Source organism: Crocodylus porosus, unplaced genomic scaffold (genome assembly GCF_001723895.1).
Source record: "Crocodylus porosus isolate Cpor-Errol unplaced genomic scaffold, CroPor_comp1, whole genome shotgun sequence".
NCBI classification, from domain to species: domain Eukaryota; kingdom Metazoa; phylum Chordata; order Crocodylia; family Crocodylidae; genus Crocodylus; species Crocodylus porosus.
In genome coordinates this window covers 3773997-3786892 of record NW_017728947.1, presented here as the reverse complement: position 1 = coordinate 3786892, position 12896 = coordinate 3773997, and the positions used below count along the sequence as shown (strand labels likewise).

The 12896-nt window shown below is 44.5% G+C and overlaps 1 protein-coding gene across 5 annotated transcripts in view; it reads left to right on the top strand.

The window, feature by feature from the left end:
• MOB2 (MOB kinase activator 2) overlaps positions 1 to 11749 on the top strand; it is a 190522-nt gene extending 178773 nt beyond the window's left edge. For all 5 annotated transcript variants that reach the window (XM_019551618.1, XM_019551616.1, XM_019551615.1 and 2 more), the window contains exons 4-5: positions 7189 to 7313; positions 10442 to 11749. In XM_019551618.1, coding sequence (XP_019407163.1) covers positions 7189 to 7313; positions 10442 to 10764 — 448 coding nt within the window. In that variant the 3' untranslated portion in view covers positions 10765 to 11749. The remainder of the gene's footprint in view (positions 1 to 7188; positions 7314 to 10441) is intronic.
• Positions 11750 to 12896: the final 1147 nt, after the last annotated feature.

Below are 12896 nucleotides of genomic sequence, written 5' to 3'. Positions count from 1 at the left end.
TATCTTGCTGGGATCCTATGACCCCAGCTGACTTCCTGCCCTTTGGGCAGGGGGCTGGACTCGATGATCTCCTGAGGTCCCTTCCAGCCCTAATGCCTATGAAATTTATGAAGTTCCAGATGTAATCTAGGCTTTTGCCATGTGGTGGGTTCCCTTGGACTGAGACTAGACCTGTCTCGCCTTTTTCAGTATTCATGTGTTACTTCCTAGTAGTCTACCTAGGCCAGTATGTTATGACATAACAATATGGGATCCTGTATTCAGAGAGATTCCTGGCCATTTACCAAAAGCTCTTCTTGGGGTCCCTTCCTTCACAGATTTGGTCCAGTCTCTTCTTTATGAAGGACTTTTTTAAAAGAGATTTTTCCTGTCAAAATGACAGGTGAGACTTTTGGTTTATCCTGCATCCAGAGTCAGTTAGTCTTTCAGGTGGCGCTGGCTTTGTTAGAGAGAACTCTCCTTGTTGAAAGTAAACAGGGTAGGGAAACTTCTATAGGTAAAATATGGCATGAGGCTTTTAATCTCAAAAGATCTCAAACCAGTTCATAATCTGCAGATGCTGCCCCGCCAGGCATAGCAGCTAGTGCAGCCACAGGCATTAGGTAGCCAGGATGGCAGCTACACAGCTGTAAATGGAGGAAACTTCTGGTCACAGTTACTGAGGCAATGGGCTTTTCTGAAAGACGACAATGAGATGTTCAGTGTCCAAGAAGAGGAAACAGGCGGGGATGCAGATGCATCTGGCATAAAGACCAGAATGGTGACTGGCTTGGCAGCCTTAATAGTGGTAACAGTGCACATATCTCAGTAAATCCCTTTGCAAATCACTTACTTTTTTTTTTTTTTGCTCATTAATGTGATAACTTAATTTGAGAGACAGCTGGAGTAGGCTGGAAGTGGTGTTTAGCATATGCTTGGTAAGACTCTTTGGAGCAAATATAGGTCCCTGAGTTTCAAGTGTCACATTTTTGGGTAGACGCAGAACCCAAGCCACTCCTGAAAGTAACTGAGCAGACCTGCTTCAGCAGGGAATTGTAAAAACTGCTCACAGATGATGAGATGGGAGTAAACTGCCAGTACGTTAATTTTAGGGTCTTTCCACAGTTTATGGTCATCTTTAAATTAGCATGTTCATTTTCCTAAGGTTTCTCTCCCTCTTCGGCAATCTGTGTCAAGTTCTCCTTCCCCCATTCCCCACTTCTGACTTGAGGCAGAAATTTCAAAGCAGCCTAGGTGACTGAGCCTGCAAGCTGGCTAGTGTGCTCACGAGTACTTACTGTAGGTCTGCTAACTTCCCTTGCAGTGAATGTTTAAGATCAACTGACAGTCACTGGAGTATAGGTTTCTAAATTGCCTGGGTGGGTTTTATTCTTGTATGAGGTGTCTTGTACCATCCACTGAAATCCTGGATTTGTCAATTATAACCCACCCCCTCATTTTCTTAGCTCCCTCATCCTCTATTCTCCTTGTCAGCTGCTCTGTTTTAGGCTTTTATCCCTGCTTTAAGGAGAGCTTGTTGCCTTTATATCCTAAAGAAACCCAGACTAAAACCAGCGCATTTTGCTTCATTGCCCTTCTTACAAGCTGTTACAAGCTTTGACTCCCCTGTCCCCCCATCCTCTTCCAGTCTGACTTACTCTGAAACAATTACTGAAACTCCTTTCCAAAGTCACCAGTGACTGTAACCATTGCACTTCATCTGCCATGCATTTGATTACAATGAACTGCTCTTCACTTCATACCCTTTCTTCCTTGAGCCTCTGCAATGATGGACTGTCCGTAGGGTTTCCCCCGCTCCTTTTAGCATTTACTTTTGGATTGGCTGCTTCCTTCTTACCCAGATCTAGGGTGGACCTGAGCAATCTGCCTTGGTGTACCATGCTTTCCTTTCCTTTTGCACTTGTCCTCTTCTGTTCCCCTGGTCTCTTATCACCTTGATGCTGACTAACTAAACTTTTGCCTGTGCTCTAACTCCTCCATAATACTTATCCTCTTCTGTAAAATACAGCAAAAAGCTAAACTTATTTCTAGGAATAGGATCTCTGTGCAGCCACTATTGCCTGCCTGCTTAGAAGAGTGGCCCCTGGGAGGTGGGTTCATATCTGCTTTGCTCCAGCATTCATTCACTGGGTTAGGACATTTATTTCATACAGGGCCTTGTATTGAAACTGGATAGAAACCAGCTGAAGAGTTGTTACACATTTTCAAGCACTAACTTTATAAGTGGTTGACTCTCACAATAATCATTTTTGTGTGATTAGTTACTTTGCACATGTGGCCAGTCTAAATTTATTGTGTGATTAACCAGTTAATTGCATAATAAGTGTAATGTAAAGCAGGGGCACTATATATTAGGCACTAATATAGTGTGAAGTGAAATCAGTCTGCCACTTCTGTCTGATTTCACCCCACACTGCATTGCTGCCTGATTGCTAAGTCTGGTTCCAGCATTTTCTTTGTACCTATTTTGCAGAGGTGGGCTCTTTTTTCATGCGCCATCCAAAGTAGGACTTGATTATTGTACTGACTCACCCAGAAGGTGATCACAGTTCTTTGTGCCCTTGGAAATGTCTCCTGAGTTTCTCCTCTTTGGCACATGCAGTGGCACCTGACTCTGTTTCAAAACAAAAACTAACCTTAATGCTGCTGATGCTTTCCTTGTCCCTTCCCTTCTATTTACAGGACAAAGTATGTCAAATCTGGTCCATACCATGCACAAATTGGGAAAACATTTGCAAATGCTTAAACACGTTAGGCACAGTCCACGGTATGGAAACAACTTAACTAAAAAGTTGATCGGGCCTATTGCTGATGGTGATCCTTCCACAGGATTCAAACTCAGTTGATAAAATGGTTTGTAAACCTGAGGCAGATCCTTCTGACTCCTTTGCCCTATAATGGGTGCTTTGTCAGATAGCTGTGTTCTGCGGCATGGAAGAGCATAGCCAGCTCTCCGCCAGCTGCTTCCCCCTCTTGGCACAGGAGGTGTTTCAGGGCAGAGAAAGGTGGCGTCAGCACAGCGTGTTCCAACAGTGCTGGACTAATGGAACTTATTGAGCCCAGCGTAAATTATGTGTAACCATGTCATTGTGGCTGACTCAGGTCCGGGGCTGGCTCAGCCCTAATGACTCCTTGTATTTGAGGAGTTTTGGTTAGTTGTGTAAAACAGAATATGTTATTTTAAAGGGAATTAAAACTGGTGGTAGGAGACAGGTTCTTAAATGACAGACATCCCCCTGGGACGAAGCCTTTTATTCTTGGATCCTGATATACAAGGATTATTCTGGTATACAGATATACAAGCCCATTATCTGAACCCAAGTACCTGGGAAGTGTTTGAATTAACACTTTGCCCAGGACTAATGTGAGTTAATTGCCATTCAAATTGCATGTATTTGCATTGATTGTCCCAGCCTGTTTGGATGGGAGTCTAAACCTGGAGGATCAGCCCTGGATTAAAGGGTTGGGTTATCTGTTTTTGGATTTAGATGGAGGTTCTGTCTTTCAAGGCAGGTTTTTGCCTGATATAGCTCCACAGAGATTTCTAACCAGTCAATTTTTGCACTTGCTTGCTCACATACACCCTTCTAGAGTCAGCCCCACTATTTTAAAAAAGCTGAGCAAGGTTGTGCATTGTCAGCACCACATTAAAAATGCGCAGAGAATGTATCAGTGCATAGTCTTAAACTTCCTGCCAATTGAGGGAAATTCCTACAAATCCATACAGGTTTGTTCCTGCAGTTTTCTGTCTCTCACGATTACTGTTGTATGCTGCGGGTCTGTTGAAACTACAGCTGTACTGGGGAGACTGGTGCCAGGAAAGCCCCCTCCTTTACCTCCGTGGCTCCACCCCCATTCCTGTGGGACAGCTCCAGGCAAATCTCTGGAGAGGTTTCTTCTCCCTCCATACAGCTTGGTACATACATAAAGGTCCTTGGGGTTTGTTTTTTTTTTTTTTTTTTTTTATTCAGGCAATGGAAAAATTCTGTTAATAGAACACCATTCCAATTACTACTTAATCTCAAACCCAATATTTCCATTTAATTGCTTCAGGATTTATCTGTTAATCAGTGTGTACACAAGGAGCTTCACTTTGCAGCCTGTACTCCTCCTATATCTTCCCAGCTGGCTGCTGGCTGAGCCTGCTCTGGGCAGACAAAATCAACATGTCACCCAGTCTTCTGGGCACCCTACCCAGGATATGAAAGAGTGTTCCTAGGTGAGCCTAACGCCCACCTTATCAGGGATTATTGATACAGAGGTGGCTAGACATTTTAGTGTGGTGAAGCAATAGTTTGGCTAGGGCTACAGGATTAATCTCACTTAATCCTTTCCAGAAATGGCTTGTCTGAGGCACGTCATATAACAGATCCCTGGCCTGCTGCAGACAGTTGAGTTCAGCATTTGGAACGATTTACAGAGAAGCTGTCTGATTCTTGTAGTGAAGAAGGAAAGAAAATGTATATCCTTCTCCAGCTTGGACTTACAAATGGAGCTACATGAGGACTTGCATGGTGGCTAGTAAACCCTGCCCACGCCACAGTCTCTAAACTGGGAGACATCCCAGTGCAGTTGGTGTCTGGCAGTTGGCTGATAACCGAGGAGTGCCCAGGATGCTGTTTGAGTCAGTCCTCTTTCTTCTCATGAAGGATGACTCAGAAATTTAAACCTGGATCTCCCAGTTCTAGTAGGCACTCCTTGTGTAGCCTTGGGCAAAGGCTGCTTCATCTTTCCCAGTTCCCCATCTCTAAAACGGAACTGATATTGCTTTTCCCTCGCTCTGGCACTATGATACAAATCACTAGCTTTGTCAGCCTTCTTAACGTTAGCCCTTTTGTTGATACCAACTTTTTTGGTAGAAGGGAGATGACGTGTTTTTTCTCAGTGGGGTGACTGGGGTAGCCACCCTGGGCACTGATTTGCAGGGGAAGCGGCCAGAAAAAAAAGCTCATGTCACTGCTGCACGAGCACAATTGCATGGCACGGCAGAGATCGGAAGATACTCTGTGCATGGCAGCTTCCCTTAGGTGCCTGGCCATGTCACTACACCTCTGGTAGCCTTTATTCATTTTATTACATTTTTCTTTTGTCTTTAGAAATGGAGCTGTTTGATAGCTGAAGCTAATCAACATGCCTCCTGACCAGCAGACCCAATTATGATTGCTCTCAAGGGACTTGACACTGTGTTTGGGCATGTTTACAGTTTGCCTGTCTCCTGCTCTTTCAAAAAAAAAAATAAGGCTCAATCACTTGTTCAGAGTAGTGAATATAAGTACAGGGGTGTAGGTTGTAGCCGTGTTGGTCTAAGGACATAGGCAGACAAGGTTCTTTGGGTAAATCCGATATCTTTTATCAGACCAACTCAAATAGTTAGAAAAATTCTTCTTTGCAAGCTTTTGGGTACAAATGCCCTTCGTCAGGCTGAGCTTTTTCTAAGTGCAGACACCTGCAGTAGCTCAGGAGCAGAGGAATGGGGTCTGGCCTAGTGAACAACAGGGATGCAGGAGAGATCTGACTAGTTACACAAACTCTTGAAATTGCATAGATCTGTTATAGTAGTTAATGCTGCAGGAGCACAAGAGGGAGTCCAGGTTAGGGTAGCTGGTATTATGAGGCCACCTTCTGGTAGCTTATTATTACGTTAAATACCATTTTATTGGGTCTAGAAACTCCAGCCTCCTGTCTGATTTTGTTTTTAAAAGTAGAGCTAGAGCTAGAACCAATAGTGTTATTGTTTCTTCATTAAACCATAGTTTCTCAAACACTTAACACTTGCATAATGCGTTCTCTTGGAAGCTTTCCAAAGTACTTTGCAAACAATTAAGCCCTATTATATGGAGAGTAGGGAGGTACCCCCTCTACCCCCAATGAAAGTCACTTGAAGGTTAAGTGACATAACCAAGGTCGTTCAGTGCATCTGTGTGACAGCTGGGAACAGAATTGAGGAGTCTCAAGTCTTGCTGTAACAGAAGTGTCTCCTAGTGTTACCTCTAGCCCTTGTCTGTGGATCTGCCTTCTGTTGGAGGAGCATATCACTTCAGTGAGGAAAATTTTATTTTGGGCTTTGCTTATGGAAGCATTTCATTTAGAAGCTGCCTGTGATTTTAAGCTTAGTGCTAGGACAACTGAGCAAGCTAATGAGGAGAAAAAGAATGGCCAGTAGAAAGTGTTGTGCTGTATTAAAAGAAGTGGATGCATTGTATGGTTTCAAGGATGTATTTGTTAGCCATGTTGGTCTGAGATCAAAAGAAATGCAAAACGCTCTAAAACTCTTGGTTCAGAAACGATGCCTTTTATTAGACCAACTAAGAAATCACACCAAAAAAAAATCTTTCTTTGCAAGCTTTTGAGCGCACACACCCTTCTTCAGGCTGAGGGAAAATAAAAGATGGTAAAAGTCCCCCATGGGTAGAAAATAAACTTCATTTTGCACAGAGGAAGCTGAAGGTGGATGGCTGTTCCTCTGGGTCCATGACAGTTCCTTTGTGGGACTTGCTCTTTTATGTGCAAATAAAGCAGGATTTCTTCCCTTGGTGGTGTCAGGTAGCAGAAAGGCAGGGAGGTGTAGAAAACTTTTGTTGTTTAGCATTGAAGTTTATAATTCCAAAATTGGCTAAAATTTGTCCTCTTCCTTGTTTCAGGGATGTATTTGTTAGCCATGTTGGTCTGAGACGAAAAGAAATGCAAAACTCTAAAACTGTTGGTTCAAAGATGATACCTTATTTTATTGTCCCCAAAAGCTTGCAAAGGAGGAGCAGTTTTTTTCCCCCCTGGTTCTTAGTTGATCTAATAAAAGGTATTATCTCTGAACCAAGAGTTTTAGAGTTTATGGCTTCAAGCCATTTAGCAAGACATTCTATAGTGAGCTCCTTCTACAGGAATGGATTCAGAACTTGTGGTAGAGGCAATTATCTTTTATTAGACCAACTAGATTTTTGCAAAAAAAAATCTTTAATTGAAAGCTTTCAAGCATCCTCTAATACAACTACAACCTGGATACCTTCTACAGGAATGGACATCTGTGCTTCAGTGGCAATAGATATAGTTTTGTCTTGTGGTTGAAGTTGATAGGTCACGTACAACTTTAAACTACTTGGCCAGACATGCCCGTGTGTTTTTTAACAACCTGCTGTAAATTGAGCTAAGGGTCCTAGGTATAATGCATGACACTGTCAATTTTCTCCACAGACAGTACTACTGGTATGATGAGCGGGGAAAGAAGATAAAGTGCACAGCTCCTCAGTATGTTGATTTCGTCATGAGTTCGGTGCAGAAGCTAGTGACAGATGAGGATGTCTTTCCTACAAAATATGGTACGTTTCCTTCTGGGGAAGGCCCCCTATGTATCCCAGTAAAAGGGATTAGGGTCTTAAGCAAGACACTTTTCTTTGCTTAGCTTTGACTCAGGCTAATCATTTTGAAATGTAGTAAAATCTCTACCGCAGAACTTTCTATGGATTGCTTTTTGACAGGAGTCCAAGATGCTTGTTGTAGCAATAAGAGGCATACCCTGTTACTTTCAGTAATGTTCACTGAAGTGAAACTTCAGCCTGATTTATCAGCTTTGTAGCCTCTCCTGTGAATTTTCCCTTCCTTGCACGCTCTTGCATGACTTAGGGCCTTGTTTTGTTGCGTCAGTAAACAACAAGGAAACCCAAGCCAATTCAGTAATGGTAGCCTAACTGGAAACAAACATGTGATATTGGGACACACAATCTTTGAAGTAGGACTTTCTAGGAGTCTGAATGCCAGAGGCTGTAGGGCAGTGGTATAACTGGGTGGGGCAGGGAGGCAAGAGGGGCAACTGTCCCAGAAGTTGACGGGGGTGGGGGAAAATAGAAGAAAAGCAGCTGCTGCCATCAGCCACATCTTCATGATCATGGCAGCAACCAGAAAGTCACCACTTCCTCTTTGCCCCAGGTGCCTGGCCACATCCCAACACTGCTGCTGTAGGAGGAGTGGGGCAGGAAACAGACATCAGTCTGAATTGGCCCAGCATAAATGTTCTTTTCATTAGCATCTGCTGGGTGTTGCTGTGAGAGATGGGATACTGGGACCTTCTAGGACCTGTGGTCTGTGCCAGTCTGGCACTACTTATGCCCTTAAACACAGCCTATTTAACTCCTGGTGTTTGTGACACCTTTCGTGTCATGCATTTAGTTTGGGAAAAGGCAACTTGCTTATTAAAACTGTCAGACACTTTCAAAACATGGACCATATCTTTAGTCAACGTTGTCCAATTTCTAAGCGCCTAGGAGCCAAATGTCCTTTAGGCTACACCATGGTGAGCCATGGCCCTTCTGGGCTACACACTGCAGGAGTGTCCTGTCCCCCCCACCCCACCGCAACTAATGCGCTGTCCCCCCACTGCACTGTGTCCAAGTAGCCACCCTCAGGCTCATGCTCAGCTCCCTGTACCACACTGCCCTTCCCTTGGGGTAGAGGCAGGAAGCAGAAGCCAGAGGGAGGGAGATCCTAGAGATTTTGTTCTGCTATTGCAGCCAGACTGGTGGGAGAAATAGCAGCAGGGTAGGAGCCCAGGGGCTGCAACCTTGCCCCTTATGGGTCACCAGTTGCACAGCTCAGCCTTGAGTCATAAGGACAGCTCCTATCACACTCACAGCTGCAAAACCATGCTGCAAAATGAGGACTTGCTTACAGAAGTAACAGTGGAAGCTCATTTAATTATTTAACCATTCTGCTGGTGGCTACAGTTGTATTGGAAGCCTTGTGCTACCACCACCTCCCCCTCATTGTTGCCAGGCAGCTTTCTCTTTCCTGTTTCTAAATGCAGTGATCCAGGTGGTAGGAAGATCACCAGGCAACCTGTCAAAGGGCTGTAGATTTAATAACACACTGATGCACATGCTCCTGAAGATGAATCCTAGCAGAGATAAGGAGACCCTGGAGACCTGCAGAGTCCTTTGCTCCTTAGCCCAGCATATCTTTTTTGGCTGTTTGACAGATGTGGCTGTCAGATTGTTTTGTAGCCAAACAACTTACTGGCTGATATGCAGGTCAGGCTGAAGGGGAAAACGGACCACCTGCCTCCATTTCATTCCTAGGGCCCTTGTCCCACACTGTACCTTGGGATGCTAATAATGAGTGTACAGAGCCAGAGGAGAAATTTAGCAGTAGAGCAGTCAGAGAAGGGGAATCTTACCCCTATTGCATGGTGCCGTTTACAAGGACTTTGGCTATGGTCAGATTTCTGCTCCAAGCAAGGTCCACATGTGGTTGGTGCACCCAGGACTCTGCATGGGTGTGTCCAAGGGACAGGATACCATTTAAATTTAGCTTGTCTGAACTTGCATATTAGCTTTCTGGGGCACCTGGGCTTTTTTCTTAGCCTGATGGCCTGTAGCTCTATGACACGCTTCAAAATGAAAGACATAGTTAGCTATGTTAGCCTGAGGTCAAGCAGAAGGTATGGTAGATTTGCACCCTCTAATTACAGAATTGTGATTCTAAATGAGTGCATGTAGGTTCTGCAGCACACTATAAATTTTGCAGCAAACAACTTTGTGGTCTGGATGGGCTGTGCACACGCTAAGACCTAAGTTGGTAATGCGCGTAGAATTTCCTTCTGTCAGCTCATATTCCTCTGCTCTGTGGATCCTCCAGCTTTCACATACTTGTCCCATCCATGCTAAAGTCCATGGGACAACCTCTGCATGGGTGGACTGAGACTGCAGGTCGGGCAGAAATGCAGTTGGAAGTAGGGGAGTGGCAAAGGATGAGACGCAGGGAGGCATGTCTCTGCTCTCTCCCTAGTTCAGAAGTCAGTGTTAGTGCAGCCATCCCAAAGAACTCCAAACTCCAAAGTCAGGCACCCTGAATTAGGCAATTAGAAATGTAAGTGGGGGTACTTCTCTTTATATGTTTCCTAGCTTCTGTGTTTTTAGGGTTCATTCTTTCTGGCCTCCTCTGCAATGAGGAAAACAAGAAGCTTATGTTTCAAAAAAAAAGAGAAAAAAGAAAAGAAAGCTGAGACTTTATTTGCAAAATCCCTGAAGTCTTGGATTGAAAAAAAAAAACCAAAAAAAACCCCAGGAAGTCTCATTGAACGTGGAATCAGGTGTGGTACATTAGCTGATGGGCTGTTTTCTAGGTGCAGCAAGCTGAAGGTAATGCCCCAATGTGGGGATGGCCAGCCTGCAGCACATTTATTGCAAGTGGCATAAGCCACCTGTGTGTGGCACATGGCAGATTGAGCAGGGAAAGGGGATTAGAATGGCACTCAAGGAGGGTGTGGGGTAACCAGAAAGGTTGCCCGTCCCCCCTCTCCCAGTTGTCATGCAATCTTGTTTCTCCTTTACTACTTCATAGGCAGCAGATGGCGGCACTAGCTTGCTTAATGGCCAGGAACAGATGGAAATGAGAGTTGACTGCCTAGAGCTCTTCTGCATGTAATAGCTTTTTCTTTTCATCTCCCTCATAGGCAAGGAATTCCCCAACTCCTTCGAGTCCTTAGTGAAGAAGATTTGCAAGTACCTGTTCCACGTGCTGGCTCACATCTACTCCTCACATTTTAAGGAGACTTTGGCACTGGAGCTGCATGGACATTTAAACACCCTCTACACACACTTCATCCTATTCATCAGGGAGTTCAACCTGGTGGACCCTAAAGAGACCACCATCATGGACGACCTCACAGAGGTCCTCTGCAGCAGCAGCAGCAGCAGCAGTGGGAGTGGGGGTAGCAGTAACGGGAGCGGCAATGGTAGCAGTGCCGGAGCACAGAACCACGTGAAGGAGAGATGAGCCTTCCCCTAGGATCAAAACTAACATTAACCGAAAAACAATATTCTATATCCTATGTGTGTATGCGTATGTATATGTGCCGATATATACGGACATACACAGCGATGAGAGTTTGAGAGAATGCTGCCACCACAGGACGTGTAGTCGTATGGGATTGTCCGGAGCTTTTGTTTAATGCACCATCTGGCGAGAAGTTGCACCAATTTTATTTTATTTCCCTCCCGCTTCCTCTTCCTTTCTCCCCGTTCAGACAGATGCTGAGTGCTGTTTTTAGAGAAGAAACAAGGTTTTGAATCAGGCTGCTGTCTTGGTCTGTCTTCAGTTGCGAGTGCAAGTCCTCCTGTCTGTCTTTCTAGGATGGTGGTACTGCCGTTTTAAAAATATATCTAATTATGTTATCAGAAGTGACTTTTACTTTGAAGTGGCTTAATGCAGATTTTTTTGTTTTGGTTTTTGGTTTTGGGGTTTGGTTTTCGGTTTGGTTTTTACATAGACTGCCCCTTCCCCTGCCAAACTTCCCAGCCGATTGCATCTGGCCCTTGGCTGTCATGGAATGGGAAGAAGAAACGCCTGGCTTGACTAGAGTAGTAGTAGGGGCTTGCGACACATTTTAGCGGGTGCGACTCCCATCTGTCCCATCTACCTAGTCACGGTGTGTGAACCTGCAAGGGAATCCACAAGCCTGTCTGTTTTAGTGCTCCTACCAAATATTTACTAGTTTCTCTGCCCCTCCCCTGCCTCCAGCTCCTCCTTTCCCAGGCACGCATCCAAGAGCAAGTGCAGTGAGATTGCTGGGGTCTGAACCCCTCTGCGTATGAGCCACAACCATTCATTTCCCATTGAAAAGGGAGCCCGGGGGAGGGGAGAAGGGTGCACTGAGTCAGTCACCGCCTGTGCTAGAGAGATGGCTGTTGGCATAAAATTATATTGTTGGCTTATTTTAGTTCATCTGTTCAATAATAATAATAAAAAAAATTCTATCAGGCACCAGCCTCGTTTCTGTGTGCGCAGCGTCACAAGTCAAGAAAATCTGCCCACAGAAGATGCAGGGGCTGGTTTGCCAGGGGTTAACACAGGGTGCTGATGTGTTGGCACACTGTCCATGGAGTTGAGTTGAAAACGATGCCATCAATCAGTGCAGACAATTCTAACACCACCTTTTTTAAAAATTTTCATTACTAAAATGCTCATGCCTTAACACGATCGGGGCTCCATAGTACTAAATGCTGCACAAAGAACTGCACAGGGCCCCTGGGCTGAACAGCTTATGGTTTTGGAAGTAAAAGAACATGGCTGCAATCCTGCAGATGCATCAGATGTTGGTTAGTTTGCCGCTGGGTATCTCTTATGAATCAGTTCAAGCAGGATGTGAATTTGGGAAGAACTAAGTCTGTCTTAGTTGCATTTCTAATGAAGTCTTTTTACAAACATAGTTCTTGAGATCACTTCTGTGTGTAGACGGTGTCAATATACTACTAGGGTAACTATGGAAATATGGAATTGCTTCTCTTGCCTACTTTCATGTCCTACCTAATCGGTGCATAAACATTCATCTTCCCATTTTTGAGCTCTGAAAAGAAGGTAGGTTAAGTGTGAAGGCTGATTTTATAAATTTAAGATCCCTGTTGCTCTTGAACATGACTTTCACGGATGTGTTTTGTAACCTCTGAAGAATGTGCCACTACAGAGTGTGCACCAGTGTTGGGTAAGTGGTGCTATTTGCTCACATGCAGCTGCAAAAGGTTTGATTCTCCTTAATTTAAGGGTAAACCTCTGCACTGTCAATGGGTCTCATATCTGTGCCCTGCCCATGCTGCAGTGAAACCTTTGCATAGAAAGCACCAAACTTATCGCTATTTATTTGATTTATGCCCTGCCCTACCCAGACAACCTCAGGGCAGCTTACAGTAAATGACAAGTAATTCAGAGATGACAAACAGTAGGCTCAACCAACACCCTAAACTTCTAAAGTGACCCCTATCCCACCTGCTCCCAATTCCCTGCCTGTCATCCATGACAGCAAGCTCTCAGGCATATAAACTTTTAGAAACAAATGCTGCCTTAATTCAAAGCAAAGCTTAAGTCCACTGAAAGCCATTTAGGCAGCCAAACCTCAGTTTTTGAACCTATGC